We start from the raw sequence: 17909 nt of genomic DNA, 5'->3' as shown, positions 1-17909 counted from the left end.
CTGTCTTTATATTTTACTGCTGGACTTATTATTCTTGTACAGACTGTAAAATGTATTATTTTGTACAACTTTATTGAAGAAAAAAATAACGTGTAGAAGATCCCTGTGCCTTGATCACGAGTGTATGTGTAAAAAAAAAAAAAAAAAAATGAAGAAAAAAATAATGACGACAACAAAGAGCTAATATGTAAGTTATGTTTCACTGCGCTGTACAACCAAGCTGACCCCCCCCCCCCTAGGGTTTGGGTGGGCCAAGGGGGGCTGTTTAGGAGGGTCTGATGTCTGTTGCTATAGTTTTTATTTCCCACTACTTTTTTGTTTGTTGGTTGATTATGATATTTTGCGTTCATCCTCCGTTGATTTATACGACAGGACTTGGCGAGGAGGTTTGGAAAAGAAGTCTGTACCTTCGTGTCATTTGTTTTTCTTTGTTAAACCAGATTGACGAAAAGATAATCAGGGTACGCCACATTCAAGCCCTAACACAATCTTATATATATAAAGTATATATATTTCAGATTATATACGCACACACACACACACACACACTGTACACTAGTATCTATCGCCCTTTGGATATATCCTGGGGTTCCCTTGTTTTTATTTTTCCACATCTGCGCACACGTACCGAGGAGAAACGTGTTTGATTCTGGGTACAATGAAAGGGGGGGGGGGGGGGGGATATGCATTAAAATGTATTTCTTTCCTTTTTTTTTTGCTTTAACTTTTAAATGAGAGGAAGGTATCCAATTGCAAAACATTGCTTGTTTCTACATAAACCAAATTCTTTTTGCTTAAAAAAAAATAAGAAAAAAAATCTCAGTGTTTGATTCATTCCTAGGTGGCCTGCTGGCCTTGCTCTTCTAAGGTGTTCACCAATGCTTAGTCCACAACAACCCTGAGTCCCATGTTTCTGATATACAGCTTCGAGTGATCATCTGTCTCTTCTGAGCTCCTACATACCATATACAGGATGTCCTATTTGAATATATATATATATATATATATATATATATATAAAGAGCGAGAGAGAAACTTTGGGACACGGCTTTAAAGGTCTATAAAATCAGTGTGTGAGTGACCGATTTTCTTGGCACTGCCATTCATTTGTGTCATGATAGGATCAGAGGGTGCAAGTGCATCAACCCTTCACTCTTTGGAGAGGATGATGTCCGACATGGCTCTACCAGATACTACATAGTAATAACATGAGGTATAAGTAAAAGTATACAAGATATGTTTCTGACTTTGCACCTGACACACAGGCACAAGACTAGGACCTCTCGTGGGTGTATGGGATACACTGTATCACAGTAGCCACTTGGATCTGTACTTACTAGAAGTAATACAGTATGAAACAGTCATGTTATGTAACATTAGATGACACTCAATGTTTATGCCAATAAACCTCTCCCCTTTGTTCCTTCGTTCCAACCTCCCTGCAGAAATAAGTGACTGCAGCAGCAAAACTCACCCTGCTTTTTTCTATTTTTACTGTTGTTTTTCCGCGTGTCTGTTACTGAACATTTTGTACAAAGACTCAAATTACAGTCAGAGCAGATTTGTTCCATTGTCTAACACACATCGAGTAAACACACACACACACACACACACACACACACACAGGTACAGGTGCACATATGGTTGGAGATGCAACTGAATCGGCAGAAATCTACATTGCCTTTCCAGTTTGTTCGGTTAATATTTACTTTCTGTTCTGCTGTTTGAATGCTACCCTATACAGAATTGTCGTTTAGTGGCTATTGTTGTTTTGCGTGATAAATAGCATGAACAACTACACACTAACACTCACTAGTCCACAGAATGTTGACAGAACAAGGCAAACATAATTGTGTTAACCAACAATTGATTGAAAGTGTGATTCCGCAGCGGCAGCCTAATTAATAGTCAAATAGTATATAGTTTACTCATAGTCTATAGTTTATATTCTTTAGAGGGGTTTGCTAGTTTCCATCCAAAACGGTCCTGCATTGATAAATCACCGACCCACGAAAAAAGAAATCCTTATTATTTCGTCTCCACGAGAGGGGGCCCACATTTTATCACCGCTGCGCAGCCGACCGGAAGAAGGATCTGCGGAGGACAATGTGTTTCCTGCACTAAACTCCGCCCACACGTTTCCATGCATTGGCGCGCTTCGTTTTGGTGCTCTGCTCCCCTCCCGGCGGTGGTCAGTAGTGGGCTGCCTAGGCTGTGCAGGTGAAAACATGGCAGGCATGAGTGTGACGGGTCCTCGGTCCGGTTCGGCCGCCGGCCCAGTTCAACAGGGACTGAAGGAGGCGCTCATTGAGACTCTCACGGCGATTTTGTCCCCGGTTCAAGAAGTGCGTTCGGCAGCAGAGGAGCAGATAAAAGTGCTGGAAGTAACCGAGGGTAAGTGATAGCCAGTGTGGGCTATGCTAGGTGCGATTAGCTGTTGAGGTGAGGTGGTCTTCGTTTTGATCTACTGTTTGGCTTGACAATTTATGCATCCCAACGACCATAAAAGCTGCTTTTTGATCTGGACCAAAGTGACTAACGTGCTCCTTAGCAATCACAGGGCTTGATTGCTCCCTGACGGAACAGGCCTCATCTTTAACAAGTTATTGAAGTTGGCAAAAAAATACATTTTCAGACATACTCTGAGCAACGTATCTGGATTACTCGATCTTTATTAACAAGGATGGGGAAGACTGTGTCAAAAGGCGAAGCGCAAAACCCAGTGTAGATTATATGTTCTATGTGGACACATGATCATAGTGAGGGTGGGAACTGGGAGATGACAGCAGCCCTTTTCCCTGACCATGATCCACCCCGACGCTTGTCCCTCTGGCCCCGCCTGATCATTTGCAAATTGTTTAATATTAACCCTATATATATAATATGCGTTGGTACAATCCACCTTTTAAAGCCGGGAAACTAATACAAACTAACTGGCGGGTGTCGCTGACAACGTGGTAAATAAGTTGACACACTTTCCCGCGAAGACGTTTTCTGGGTGACACGCGGGTCAACCAGCCGGCATCCCAAGCTTTCAACATCTCACTCAGAACCCCTTGCTCTGTTTCGTGGTGGGGATTATTATGGAACTGGTTAATGTAATATCATGCCACACAGCCTATACATCCACTTGATGCAATGCATTGCACTTAATCCATTTACGATTTGTATTTTGCAAAAATGTACTCATTTGAATACCCAACAAATTGTACTTTCCAAACTTCTACAACATAAAATATTTGTCAATTTGGCAGCATAACGGTTCCTTCTACAGCAGCCATGGTACAGTATGATGGATTAGCCATTGTCGCTCGGCAACAAGTTCTTTGTCTTTTGTTTTATGCTTTACTCCTGCTGCCAGCAAAAGGCTGATTGTGCACGCAGTATGTAGACTTGCTTGCAGTCTCGCATGGGCCATGTCCATATCCGCTGGCCTCTGTGTCAGGGAGATGCCGTACAGAACCGTCAGCACTCACATTGTCTGCTGGCCCCCTGATGTCATTCCTAGTTAAACCCAGGGAGAGGGGTGGAGACTGTTAGGGGACAGCCAGAGACTGGCTTTAGATCCTGGCTGTGTTCATGTGAACCTCCATCCCTGTTGGCTGTCTGGGTTCCGGCCTGTGAAGCGCTACTGGGCGGACTGGTCTGAGAGAAGAAGGCTCAGAGCTTGTTTTTCCGCCTGTTGATGTTGTCTTGTTCTGAAATGTAGAAAAGATGCTCCTTTTTTCCCCCCTCCGGGATTTTAAAGTTGTCGGAGGCCTGCCCAACGAGCAGACCTTTTTTTTTCATATCTTGTGGCAACCGTTTGTATGAGGTCGTTACCATAGCTACCAAGCACCTCCTCATGCTGTGCTATCTTTATCCATCTTGTGTCCTGCTGCCCATATGTATAGGCATATGTATATAATGATGTGAACAGACACATTGCCACCATGGTGTTTTGGGTGTATAAAGGTTTCCCATGTCAATCCCATATTTGGAGACCACAATGTCAGGTTCCCTGCAGGCTGTGGTCTGTTATTAAATGTCCTGTATACACTACTTGATTGTTTTGCTGGTGTTGCAGAGTTTGGCGTCCACCTGGCAGAACTCACCGTGGACCCACAGGGGGCGCTAGCCATCCGCCAGGTGAGGTTTAAAAGAAACCTATCAGGAACAAAAAAATATAGATCAGACTTTCTCTGAGACGTGCATAAAATATTTTCTTGTGTGTTCTTATTGACATTTGTCAAAGTGAGAAACTGGGCACATCATAGATTGGGTTATTTCTCGGCAAAGCCTTTTAATGAGGGGTGGGTAACCTGGTGACAGATCTGATGGAGCCCACATCCAACATGAGGAAACGAGCGTTCAGGCGCATGCAATAGACTGATGACCAGTCTGTCCAGATGTTTTCTGACTGTGTGTGTGTGTGTGTCTCTTTCCTCCTCGTCTATGTGCACAGTTGGCATCCGTCATTCTGAAGCAATATGTCGAGACACACTGGTGCTCCCAGTCCGAGAAGTTCAGGCCACCGGAAACCTCCGATCGGGTATGCCGGCTGCTGTCACACCATGCCATTTCGGCAGTCTATTCATTAATTCCGGAATTCTGTTAAAAAAATGACCAAAGTAAAAAAAAAAAAATTCCCAGATGTTCAAAGGGTAGGCGTGTACTAGGTGTTTGTGGTTCACCAGCACACACATCTGCCCTGCCTCACTACCACGATGCATTTGGTCACACCTCTCCTCCCCCACCCGTCCCCGTCAGGCTAAGGCTGCCATCCGAGAGCTGCTCCCCGGGGGGCTCCGGGAGGCCATCAGCAAGGTGCGCTCCAGTGTGGCGTACGCCGTGTCGGCCATCGCCCACTGGGACTGGCCCGAGGCCTGGCCGCAGCTCTTCAACCTGCTGATGGAGATGCTGGTCAGCGGAGACGTCAACGCCGTGCACGGGGCCATGCGGGTCCTCACAGGTAGGCGTGCGGGCGGGCGGGCGCTGTTTTTTGTTGTTGTTGTTGTTGTGGAGGGAGGAATGGTTTATTTGTGTGGATGGACACACGGCTGCACATGGTACTTACTGATTACTATGGTAATCCAAATTCTGGCACATGCAGCTCAGGGACTGATGGTGCTCTGTCACTGCCACTAACCTATCGCCCGTTTTGTTTTGTGGCATAAGAGTTCACAAGGGAGGTCACGGACACTCAAATGCCCCTGGTGGCCCCCGTGATTTTGCCAGAGATGTACAAGATCTTCACCATGGCCGAGGTAAGTACCAACCGATCCACCAGCCTTACGAGTCTTATTTTCCTTCGTCTTTGTTTAATGTCTTGTTCTGATGAGATCTTTCAAGGTTTCCTTGGCTGATCGGCCCTCTCTGAATCCTAATTGGCCGTCCTTTTTCCCTACTGTCATTTAGTTCCTAAATTCAACATTATCTTAGTTTATAATGTGGCCATAAGGCTTTTCCCTGAAATGTAATTTGTGTTGGAGAGGGATCACTGGAACTCCAGCATTTAGTATGGGTAAAGACAACAAGGCTTTAATTTCCCCATGTCAATTGTTGACATGCACTGTCAAGATGTAAATCATCCACGTTTTTTGTTCAACTGTGAGCATGGTAGGGAAAAAGATTTGTTTACAGTTAAGGCTTGTTCCATATCAATTCATGCAACCGGGAACCGAGCACTTCATATTGATCCAGAAGTGAATGCTTAGGTTATGTTCCAATCAGCTTAAAACACGCCCTCCTACTCTTCGCTACACTTATGAAATGTTGCTCTGCACTCAGAATTAACAGTGTGCCCATAACGCAGTCACCATCTTTGCTCAGATTTCTAACTGCATGCCTCAGACTCTAGGGGTGTGAGCATGCACACTTACATGTAAACCCAGAGTCAAAAACATGCAGGTTTGTTAGTTTGTGGGCACTATCAGAGAAAACTACCTAGCCAGGGCAATTTGTGTTGTGCTTGCATGTGTTGGACAAAACAAAGACACAGCTATGGGAGCTGCTAAACACTTAAGATAAGATTATAATAGACTTCTACAGCTTTCCACCTGCCTAGCTTTTGAACGTGCCTACGCTGCGAGAGGGAGTGAGTTGAACAAAAATCATGGCCGAATTACATCTGGACATGAACAATGTCAAGTTCTTAGCAAACCGGTCAAAAAATCCTTTTAATGTTGCCCCAAAAGTGAATTGAGCTGACATGTAGTGTACTTCTATGACCCCTGTTGCAGGTCTACAGTATCCGTACACGCTCCAGAGCTGTGGAGATCTTCACCACCTGTGCCAACCTCATCTGTGCCATCGAAGAGCTGGAAAAGGTTGATGTCAATTGTGTCTACTCATGTCTATTATTGCCGAGGTTCCCCTAACCCTAACCCTAAACCTTTCTCGTGTACTCATGTGTGTGTGGATTGTTTATCCAGGGTGCTGCCAAGGCGCTGATCTTCCCCGTGGTCCAGCAGTTCACTGAGGCGTTCGTGCAGGCCCTACAGATGCCCGATGGACCCTCCTCTGACAGTGGTCTGAAGATGGAAGTCCTCAAGGTGGGAATGTAGTAGGGCTGGGTTGTATTGCACAAATAATGTATCACGGTATAAATGAAAATGACCATGGGCATTGTATGTATCACGGTTTGACACTGGGAGGGGCTAGAATGCAGGGAAACTGCACAACTATTTATTTGTTTTACTGACAGTGCTGGGTGCCTTTGCTCCAGATGAAGCCTACCGTATATCAATGTTTTAACTGACAAAAATCCTCAATGTTCTACCTATTATTAATGCTGGTAATCTGATAATAGACAAGGTTATTCAGTTCAGGTTATTTCAGTCATCCAGAATAGTGTATGTTCTTCCTCTTGTGCTCTTGAATACCGGTTGTGTATTTTAAAATGTGACTGCTGCAGTCCTACTGCATTGTTCGGGGAGAACCCTGGAGTGGGTCTGACCACGTCTCAAGTTAACACGCCTTTACTCCACGCAGAGCAGTGATAAGCGGATCTTGCTCTTTTACTTCTTTCAATCAATTTTCTCTATACCGCTGGCCGAACGCTTTCTCGACAGTCAGCTGGGCGGAACTGGGGATCGAACTAGCAACCTTCCGGTTACAAGGCGTCCCGCTCTACCTCCTGAGCTAAGCCGACCCCATTCATACATTTGTACCTATTAACTTTCTCCACCGTTTATAACAACAAATACAAACCTTGTATTGGTATTACATCCAACCTCATATCGTGCCGCTGTCTTCATATATCCCCATGATGTGACATCTACCACAGGCTCACAGGTTAAATGAGAAGTTGATGGACAGTGTGCCAGAGCCTATTGCTGGCTTTAATTTAGCACAAAACCACAATGATTGGGGGGGGGGGGGAGAAAGGAGTTTAACAAGGTAATCCCTGCCTAGAAGTGTGGTTGCTCACAGAATCTCGTTTCCTGTCCCAGGCGGTGACAGCGCTGGTGAAGAACTTCCCTAAGCCCATGGTGTCGTCCATGCAGCAGATCCTGCCCATCGTGTGGAACACGCTCACAGAGAGCGCCTCTTTATATCCTTTCACATCCCTGGGGCCGTCGGCTGGCGAGGCTCTCGTGACACTGCCCATCATTTGGCTTTATATCAGGAAAAGCAATGGATTCTGATGGGGGTAAATTGAGATCGAGATTACTCAGTATTTTGGATGTAGTGTAAGAGCAATTGCTTTACAACATAAAAAAGGTAATACATGAACCAGAATTTTGCCAGATTATGTCAATTCAGGGGCATTTCTATTTGCAAAACTAATGACTAATGAAATGCATCTGGTTTCTCTGAGACATTTAGCATAGGGTGATTAGATAAATGGTGTATTCCTTGACTTTGTGGTCACCTATGTGAGAACAGAGGTCAACTACACGGAGGACGTGGACGATCCCATAGACTCGGACGGTGAGGATTCTCTGCTGCCCTCTAGCAGCAATACATAGCTGTGACGCATCTCTCACAGTGTGGATAAGCCTGGATCTAGTCCGTAAGCACTTTTCTCCAGTTTACCTTTCCTCTTTTTTTTTTTTTTCTCCTGTAGGTGAGGTGCTGGGCTTTGAGAATCTGGTGTTCAGTATCTTTGAGTTTGTCCACACGTTGCTGGACAACAGCAAGTTCAAGAGCACGGTGAAGAAAGCCCTGCCCGAGCTCATCTACTACATCATCCTCTACATGCAGATCACGGAGGACCAGGTGCGCTTTGAGAAACATCACACATCGTGTCGCGCCCCTCCCCCAAAAAAAACGGGGTTGAAATCTGCACTTTTCCGCCCAATCTGTCCCGACAGTGGATTGAAAACGGTTATGGCTGAAATACTGAGAACCTTGATGGTTATTTTTTTTTAGATCAAAGTGTGGACGGCCAACCCCCAGCAGTTTGTTGAGGATGAGGACGATGACACCTTCTCCTACTCGGTCCGCATCTCTGCTCAGGACCTGCTACTGGTGAGAGAAGACGTGTCACATGAGTCAATATAATGCAAGACATCGGAAGGCAACTGCACCACTTGACATGATTGTATCGACTGGAATTTTATGAATTTGCATAATTTTAAAAAATTCATTATTTTAAAACCCTGGTGCTTTACAATCATACAATGTGCTCATTTGATTATCTATTCTTATTACTTTTTTTTTTTTTGCTCGTCGGCTTTGAGTACACACGATACCCAGGAGGAGAAAAGCCTTTTTTTTTTCTTTTTTTTTACCGTTCTTAATTGCATGAAATGGATCCTAAGTTCCTAACATAATATTACCCACGGCTGGGAGGTTGACCTCTTGACCTGTACCCACAGGCTGTCGCCACAGAGTTCCAGAACGAGAGTGCAGCGGCGCTGGCGGCCGCCGCCACCAGACACCTGCAGGAGGCGGAGCAGGCCAAGAACAGCGGCAACCAGCACTGGTGAGCCCACCGTTCACTGTGGATGTCCTTTGTTGGAGCTCTCAATCACACACGTTTTATAGTTAGTTTTAGCATTGCTATACTCTGGCTTTACTGTATTTAAAGCGATGCATTACAAAGACTGAGTCCAAATGAGGTGCAAACAAAGTTAATGAGTGTGCACTGAGGGAGGTTTTTGTCAGGGCTTGGAGAGCACGTCAACCGGGAAAGAATATTCCCGGCTGAAGAATATTATACTTTATTGTTGTTGTTGGTAAGAACCAATTTGTTTGTTTGAATCATATTTACCTGGATTGATGCATTTTGAGATGAGTAAGAGTTGATTAACAGCACAGTGCTTTGCATATATTTTTTTTTATGTAGATCTTTTATGTTGGAACTGGTAAACAAAGTTGCATTTCCTTGGTCTGCCTCTAGATGGCGGTAAAGTGTTTCAGTGCGTCGCTGCTCTTTCACCGTAGCCTGTGTCTTCCAGGTGGAAGGTCCACGAGGCCTGCATGCTGGCCTTGGGCTCGGTCAAGACCATCATCACAGAGAACGTGAAGAATGGCCGCATTCAGTTCGACATGCACGGGTTCCTTGCCAACGTTATCCTGGCCGACCTCAACCTGGTTGGTGAGTCCCTGACGTGCGGTTAAAGGTTCAATGACGTTATTCATGCATCTCACCAGTGATGCAAGAGTTGTGAACAGAGACGGCAGGACAAGCAGAATAGTGCAACATTTTTAAAACAAAATCCCGAGGTCTACCCCCTCCCTCCCTACATTACTCCGTCATTCAGAAGTGGTGCAGCCTGTGATTGTCAGGCAAGATGGATCCTTCGATGGATGACTTCACTGTCCTTCCATTTATAGGTTTTTATTAACATTACTCCACTATTATCATATGAGGGATGATTTATTTCTACTATCCACACATTAAAAGGGATGGATAAAAACTTGGTTGGTCCAAACTGTACACCGGTAGTTGTTTAAAGTCTAAATTGGGTCATGTAGAGGCAGGCAGTGACCTCGACAAAAGATATTCAGCACATTTAACTCACTAGAGGGATGGCTGTTACATTTCTAACAAACTAACTCAAATAATAGCTGTAAAATCTAAACTACAGCAACTTTTCTGAACTATTCATATAGTTTATAAATTGTTCATGTAGGAATCGATTCAGAACATTCAACTCAGTCATTTGCTATGAGGGATAATGAATACACGGTTGATGTTGTTTGACTGACCTCTCCCCTCTGTGTGTGTGTGTGTGTGTGTGTGTGTGTGTGTGTTCCCCTCCCCAGCGGCGTCTCCCTTCCTGCTGGGCCGGGCCCTGTGGGCCGCCAGCCGCTTCACCACGGCCATGTCCCCGGAGCTCATCCAGCAGTTCCTCCAGGCCACCGTCAGCGGCCTGCAGGACAGCCAGCCGCCCTCCGTCCGCATCTCCGCCGTCAGGGCCATCTGGGGGTGAGCGTCCCATGGCACTCTGCCAACTCTGCATTTTGTTACGTGTCACAGGTTTCATGTTAGTGACTGTGGCTCAATAATGCCCGGACTTATCACTATCCCTCCATTGTGTGATCTGTGCAAGTTATCATTGCGGTGATTATTGTGCACGCAGAGGGAGCTGTTTAAACAGGCTTTTGAAAATGGCAGTGGCCCGTGTTGCCGGTGCTGTAATGGCTTGTGATTTGCATTTGACCCTATCACAGTTCCTGTTCTACTAGGAAAGTTCCTACCGTGAAGTAGGCGCTCCAAAACTACAAATTGTGTGTGTCCGCACTGTGGGGAAAAGGGAACCACGGCGGTTCCCTTTTCCCACGGTGCGGACACACACAATTTGTAGTTTCGCCAACGGTTGTTAAAACTGTAAAAGTACCCGCTGTCCCTAAGCGCCTATTGTGTAAATGCATGGAAATCCCAACACCGAATCAGCTCAAATGTGCATGACTGGGTGAATGTCAGGCAATATGAAACTCTTTGGATACAAGCGCACTATAAACGCAGTCTATTTACCATTTAATAAAGCATATTAGTATCCGGGCCACTTGTAACACCTAGTCTCCTACATACGTCCTCCCCCCCCCTTCCAGCTACTGTGACCAGCTGAAGCTGTCGGAGAGCACCCACGTGCTGCAGCCCTTCCTGCCCAGCATCCTGGAGGGGCTGGTGCAGCTGGCCGCCCAGTTCAGCTCGGAGGTGCTCACTCTGGTCATGGAGACCCTGTGCATCGTGTGCACGGTGGACGCCGCCTTCACCACCAGCGCCGAGAACAAGATCTGCCCGCTCACCATCGCCATATTCCTCAAGTACAACAACGGTGAGGCAGCACACCACGCAACGAGCGTAGACCTTCCCGCTGGTGCCAATTGTCGGCTCCGTTGAAACGATGGCCGTGAGTGATGTTGAACTCCTCCCCTAGATCACGTGGTGGCGTCTCTGGCCCAGGACATCTTCAAGGAGCTGGCCCAGGTGGAGGGCTGCCAGGGGCCCATGCAGATGCGCCTAATCCCCACGCTGGTCAGCATCATGCAGGCCCCCTCCGACAAGATACCGCCCGGACTCTGTGCGGTAGGCAAGCCCAAGCGCACGTGTGTGTGTGTGTGTGTGTGTGAGACACACACCAAATCAATGATTTCATAAACTTTATGCACAAACTATAAGTCATTGATGGGGTTTGCGGAGAGTATTCTGTGGAGAGCGTGCTGATGTTGTCTCCCAAACCAGCCGAAACTGAACTAATAGGATAGAAGTACCACAATCCATTGTTCCAGCACACGCTTTAAAAATGTAGGAAAATACATGACCATGTAGGGATGATTTACCACATTTTAGACTACTGGGTGACTAAAGGGTGTTAAACTTGCAAGGCCATGTTGCAATAGAATTCCTGCTTGATGATGACGATGTATTCCCCCCCCCCCCCGTGTCCCTGCAGACCTCCATCGACATCTTGACCACAGTGGTGCGTAACACCAAAGCCCCTCTCTCTGAGATGCTGGTGTGTCAGGCCTTCCCCGTGGTCGCCCAGTGCACCCTTCGCACTGAAGACAACGCAATCATGCAGGTGAACGCCTCCCCCCGCACCAAACGTCAACATTAATACAGACAAATATTAGTTTATTGGATTACATGACGAACCATGAAGGGTAAAGTTGAATAGTCTCATGGACCAAATGCTCTATTTTGGGCCGGATAGTGGCGAGACCGTAGGAAAGTAGGTCGAAGGAGAGGGGAAAAAGACAGTCCTTCGTAGCATAGGACCCTAGGTCAGAAGGGAACCTGGGAAGTAGGGCTGCTGGAGTATGGGAAAAAAATCATAATCACAAATATTTTGGTCAATATTAAATCAAGATTATTCAAACGATTATTTTTGAGTTTGAAAACATGTTTGCATTTACTCAGCATTTCTCTCCAAAAAAACACTTTGTAACTGAGACATTGAAATTTCCCCTTAAAAAAAAAAATACACAAAATGTTCAAATAAATCATTTCAACTCTACTATATTAGTTTAGAGATTGTGTGACCCAAAAATCTAAATCGAGATCAAAATGTGATTAATCGCACAGCCCTACTGGGAAGTCACAGAGGCGTCTTGCCTCTGGTCGGGCCACTGAGCTGCTCCATTACCTCTACGCCCCCTCTGCCGTCCCTATCCTGCTGGCTGTCCCACCGTGACGCTTTTGTGTCACCTCCTCAGAACGGTGGCGAGTGTCTGCGGGCCTACGTGTCCATCGCCCTGGAGCAGGTGGGCCAGTGGCGGGACGACCAGGGCAACACGGGCCTGTGGTACGTCATGCAGGTGGTCAACCAGCTGCTGGACCCCCGCACCTCGGAGTTCACGGCGGCGTTCGTGGGGCGCCTGGTGTCCACGCTGATCTCGCGGGCCGGCACGGAGCTGGGCGAGCAGCTGGACCAGATCCTCCGGGCCATCCTCAGCAAGATGCAGCAGGCGGAGACGCTCAGCGTGATGCAGGTAGAGCGTGTGTGTGTGTGTGTGTGTGTGTGTGTGTGTGTGTGTGTGTGTGTGTGTGTGTGTGTGTGTGTGTGTGTGTGTGTGTGTGTGTGTGTGTGTGTGTGTGTGTGTGTGTGTGTGTGTGTGTGTGTGTGTGTGTGTGTGTGGGGGGGGTGGGGGGGGGTGACTTTGAACATGGGGGAGGTTGTTGGCATTGTCATTGTCAACCCTGGTCGTGAAACTTTTATTTAGGTCTGGGCCAGGACTGAGTTACCTCAATTTAGGTGCCACAGCAGCCCCACATACTCCTCAAATTACTTTTTTTACCTGGTATAATGGTATAGCCTTATATATATACATCCATTGCTAGCCCTCGTGAGACAATCCTGTTTTCACATTCAGTTTTTCTCGAGATTGTTTTGGCCTCCAGGCTGTGGAGAGGGTTAGGGTAAGCCTCTGGTTAAAAAAGGGACCCATCAGTACAGGTGGGAGCCACTTTTGCATATCTGTCGAACAAGGAACAAAACAATCTCTGCGCCCTAAAATACGGTAATCCAGTGATAAGCATTAGTGGGGCGGCATTAGCTCAGGAGGTAGAGCGGGTTGGCTGGTAACCGCAAGGTTGCTGGTTCGATCCCCGGCTCCTCTTAGCTGAGTGTCGTGGTGTCCCTGAGCAAGACGTCTCACCCTAATTGCTCCTGATGAGCTGGCTGTCTCAGCGTGTGTGACTGTGTGCATGAATGGGTGAATGTCAGTCAACACTGTAAAGCGGTTTGGATAAAAGCGCTATATAAATAAGGACCATTTACTATTTATATCATTAACAGGGTCAGGGTTTACTCAGGGGTTACTACTCCTAAAACACCAGCATTAATCCTATCCCCTATGCTTATGTTAGCTAAATGTTTATTACTGCATTAACTAATGTTAATTAATGTCCCCTTAGTGTGAAGTAGTACCAATATGTTTTTGCTTTTCTTCATAGTACTGCCTCGAATAATTACATGCGATCGGTGTAACGTATGTGGAAATCAATTGCTGCCCAGCTATGGCCAGACTGATATTCATTGTAAAAAGCAAACTTGTATATCTGGATGTTCTTACCAGGCTATCCTGCAGATTCTATTCTGCATCGCTGTATAATAACTTGACTCTGGCTCCAAATGTTCCCCTCTCCCTCTACCACCACTGCTCTCTCTCACTCATGGCTCACCTGGTCTCTGGTTCCTCCTCTGCCTCCCTCCAGTCCCTGATCATGGTGTTTGCCCACCTGGTGCACTCCCAGCTGGACCCGCTGCTGGAGTTCCTGTGCAGCCTGCCGGGCCCCACGGGCAAGCCGGCGCTGGAGTTTGTCATGACAGAGTGGATGAGTCGGCAGCACCTCTTCTACGGACAGTATGAGGGCAAAGTCAGGTCAGAGGGGCAGCACACACACACACATACATATACATATACACACACACACACACACACACACACACACACACACACACACACACACACACACACACACACACACACACACACACACACACACACACACACACACACACTGCGGGAATAGGGCCATATTCACCTAGTGGCCATTTTGGCTCTAAACGCTTGCTGGCTGTGGGGGAGATTTTTCCAATTTTGGGATCTGAGATAGAAAACACACTGCCTATATTTGAAATATTTAGTTGCTGTCCTCTGTATAGAATGATCAATTTAGCTCTTGGCTTTTAATTCTTGGCTTGTTAAATAAAGTGAGCTGATCACTTGGATCTGGTGTTGGTGATGGTGATTGGCATATCCCATTCTTCATTCAATTGTTATGAGCACAAAACATATATTGTTAGATAAATCAACAAGTCCTGTGAGGTGAACCTGGCTCCCTAATGAGGCGTCTCCTGTCCTCTCCCTCCTCCTCGACGTCGTTCTCATCCTCTGTGTGGGTCTTGTTCCCTGCAGTACGGTGGCTCTCTGCAAGCTGCTGCAGCACGGCCTCAACACCAACGACAAGCGTCTGCAGGACATCGTGGTGAAGGGAGAGGAGATCATCAACCTCGAGGAGGGCATCCGGACGCGCTCCAAATCTGTCAAGAGTAAGTCCCTTTAACACCCATGTAGCTCCTCGGATCATGGGATCGGATCGTTGTGGTCGGGTAAAAGCGGTGGGAAGCTGGTTAGCTGGTTAAAGTATTTGAATCCAACCAAGAACACAAGGGGGGGTTGCTGTTCCTGGTTAGAGAAAGTTTAATGAAATGAAGTCTATTTGTATGTGGACTTTCCTTTGAGCTCAATTCAAAAGTATCATGTACTTATTTGTCCACGTGTTGCGTTTCACCGTTGAATGTTTTTGGTTTGGCTTTTTCGTGTGTTCTCCATAGACCCAGAGAGGTGGACCAACATTCCTTTGCTAGTGAAGATTTTTAAACTCATCATAAACGAGCTGTCGTCTGTGGTGGAGGCCAACGCCACCCGCGCCACCGCCGCAGACTGGAGCCAAGGTAGGCACACCTCCGTTTCCGTGGTAACGGTCACTCTGACATAGTAACGTCACGGTGACTGACGTTCATACGTGGGAGGACCTCTGCGGAGTGTGCCTTTTGGAAAATGAACAGTTGTGCACAGGGTGTTTTTAACCTGCACTACGTACTTATTCCCATTAGTAACCTTGACTGGCTGAAGCTGTAGCCAGAGTAATTGCTTTATACTTTTCAGACGATCAAGACTGCGATTTTGCGCCAGAATAAAAACAATTTATAGGCAGAAATTCCCTGAGAGGATGGATGCGTTTTAATCACGTGAAACTGTTTAGTGACAGTATTTTAAAAAAGCCAGTAGTAGATTTTGTAAAAGCTGCAGTACAAAAGTGACTCGGAGCAGGTTTAATCACGTAGGACCTCTGGAGCGTCCGAGGTGTTTGCTCCAAGTCGTACGCGCTGTTTTGTGCATGAAACAGAGTTTCGTGGTATTGAGTGAAAGAGGATCACCGTTTGCTGTCCTCCTGTCCGTTCCAGATTCCACCGATATGTGGGAGGAACAGGAGGGCGAGGAGGGGGTGGACGACGAAGACGACGATGAGGACGAGGGGCTGGCGGGTCAGCTGCTCTCCGACCTCATCGCCTCGAACAAATATGGTACGGCGCGCCTTGTGTCGTCGGGTTTAGCCTCTAAGTGATGGCCCCTTGTATGTCGTTTCTGAACCTGACACGTGGCACCGTCTGCTTCCCACGGTCTTGCAGACGACGAGTATTATGAGGACGATGAAGAGGACGACCCGGACGCGTTGAAGGACCCCTTGTATCAAGTTGACCTGCAGGTACAGGCCCCAAAACAGGCCCCCCCCCAAACGCACAGCCCGCGGCTGGTTTGGAACAGTGCTGGATAGGTTTCAAGTCGGTTATTAAAATAATGGTTTACGGTATTTATTTAATCCTAGAATATGGTTTCTTATTAATCTCCCGTTTTGAGATGAATAAATGAAAATGAAAATAGATTTTCATGCAATTATTTCAAAACACAAGCAGTTTGTTTCAAATGTTGTAAACTGTGCCAGATTTCTCTGTAAGAAACGTCACATCACGTCATTACTGAAATAGATGGTGATGAACGTTGATGCCTGGTGTGCCTCGAAATGAGTACTGAACACAATCAGGATTTGAACCCCTCTGGATATGCGATGCCATTGATGTGGGTCGTGGCGCGGCCGAATAGAGACTCGTCCTTAATGCAGGTTAATAAAGTGAATGTATGAGTTTTGTCTTGTCTTGTTCATTATTAACCTGTGATTTGATTTGTGCTGCAGGCCTACCTGACGGACTTCCTCACCCAGTTCGCCCAGCAGCCGTGTTACAGCATGTTCTCAGGCCACCTCAACGACGCAGAGAGGAGAGCCCTGCAGTCCATAGGCCTCTAGCCCTCCGCCGGCCTCTGGGCCTCTGTAGGCCCCCGGCCTTCTGCAGGCCCCTAGGCCTCTGGCCCTCTATATGTCTCGGGCCTTCTGTAGGCCTCTGGGCCTTCTGTAGGCCTCTGGGCCTTCTGTAGGTCCCTGGCCTTCTGTAGGCCTCTGGCCCTCTGTATGCCTCTGGCCCTCTGTATGCCTCTGGCCTTCCGTAGGCCTCTGGCCCTCTGTATGCCTCTGGCCTTCCGTAGGCCTCTGGCCCTCTGTAGGCTTTTGGCCCTGCGGTCAATAGACCATCCACCCCAACCCAAACCTGTTTTTATCAGCTATCCTTCAAAACACTCCCTCATCACTGACTCTTTCATAATCGATTTACATCACTGGCAGAGGAAACCAAATGATCAGTGGTTGAAGTGCGTGGGTGGGGGGGGGGTGGAAAGAGACAAGCACTTATCCGTAAGGTTGTGCGGCCCCCTCCCCTCTCTGCCTGTCATTTGTTTGTCACTGGAGTTGGAAGGACGGCAGACACTAAGAGGAGGGAGAAGAGGAACAATCATGGCTGAAATGAGGACGACAACTTATTTTTGTAGAAAATGATTCGGGACATTGTGTCCGTATCCCGGTTCTTCTCGTGGCACTTTGAAGCAGCTGTGAAGAGACTGGAACACGGAGAGGGATGGAAGGTTTTGAGGCGTCACAAACAAGATGGGGGATCACCAGAATGGACTGACTACTCGACCCAAGTTGCCGCTCAACCCAGTATTTTTTTTTGTCTCTGTAAAAAAAAAAGAAAAAAAAAGAGAAAGAAATGGAGCAAAAACAATATCTTCTGTGATACTTGATGTTTTTAAAAGGAAGGTCAAATAATCTCTGTTTCTGGAGAGGAGCATTTGAACATTGGCGGCCTTAAAATATTGACTGTTCTTGACAGGAGATGAAAGCTTTTAGATCTGCACTCATGTCTTTGGGTGCAATGGATATTATTATGGGATTTACAGTGTTGCCATGTAAATCCACAGCCTTGTCATTTCCCTTGTCCCTATTAAAGGTTGTGATGAAATATATTTCAAAATTAGTCAGTGTTCCTTGATTTGTGTCCCTAATGTATATCGCATCCACGAGGTGGCACAGATGGACACTGAAATGTTGCAATGTTTAGATGGTGTGTACATAG

At 46.8% G+C, this 17909-nt stretch overlaps 1 protein-coding gene across 1 annotated transcript; it reads left to right on the top strand.

The window, feature by feature from the left end:
* The first annotated feature begins 2189 nt into the window (after positions 1-2189).
* Positions 2190-17799, top strand: ipo9 (importin 9). Its single transcript, XM_084464760.1, has 24 exons — positions 2190-2394; positions 4067-4128; positions 4445-4531; positions 4750-4951; positions 5158-5246; positions 6222-6308; positions 6414-6533; positions 7434-7534; positions 7856-7914; positions 8051-8202; positions 8356-8454; positions 8805-8911; positions 9387-9526; positions 10198-10360; positions 10987-11213; positions 11316-11464; positions 11832-11960; positions 12595-12870; positions 14096-14262; positions 14800-14933; positions 15219-15338; positions 15852-15971; positions 16077-16153; positions 16640-17799. The coding sequence occupies exons 1-24, from the start codon at positions 2229-2231 to the stop codon at positions 16748-16750; spliced, it is 3144 nt and encodes a 1047-aa protein (XP_084320886.1). The 5' UTR covers positions 2190-2228; the 3' UTR covers positions 16751-17799.
* Positions 17800-17909: the final 110 nt, after the last annotated feature.

The sequence above is a fragment of the Micromesistius poutassou genome (genome assembly GCF_964030765.1).
Source record: "Micromesistius poutassou genome assembly, chromosome: 2".
Lineage (NCBI taxonomy): Eukaryota > Metazoa > Chordata > Actinopteri > Gadiformes > Gadidae > Micromesistius > Micromesistius poutassou.
Note: the sequence above shows the minus strand (reverse complement) of the source record. Positions and strands in the feature narration are given on the sequence as shown.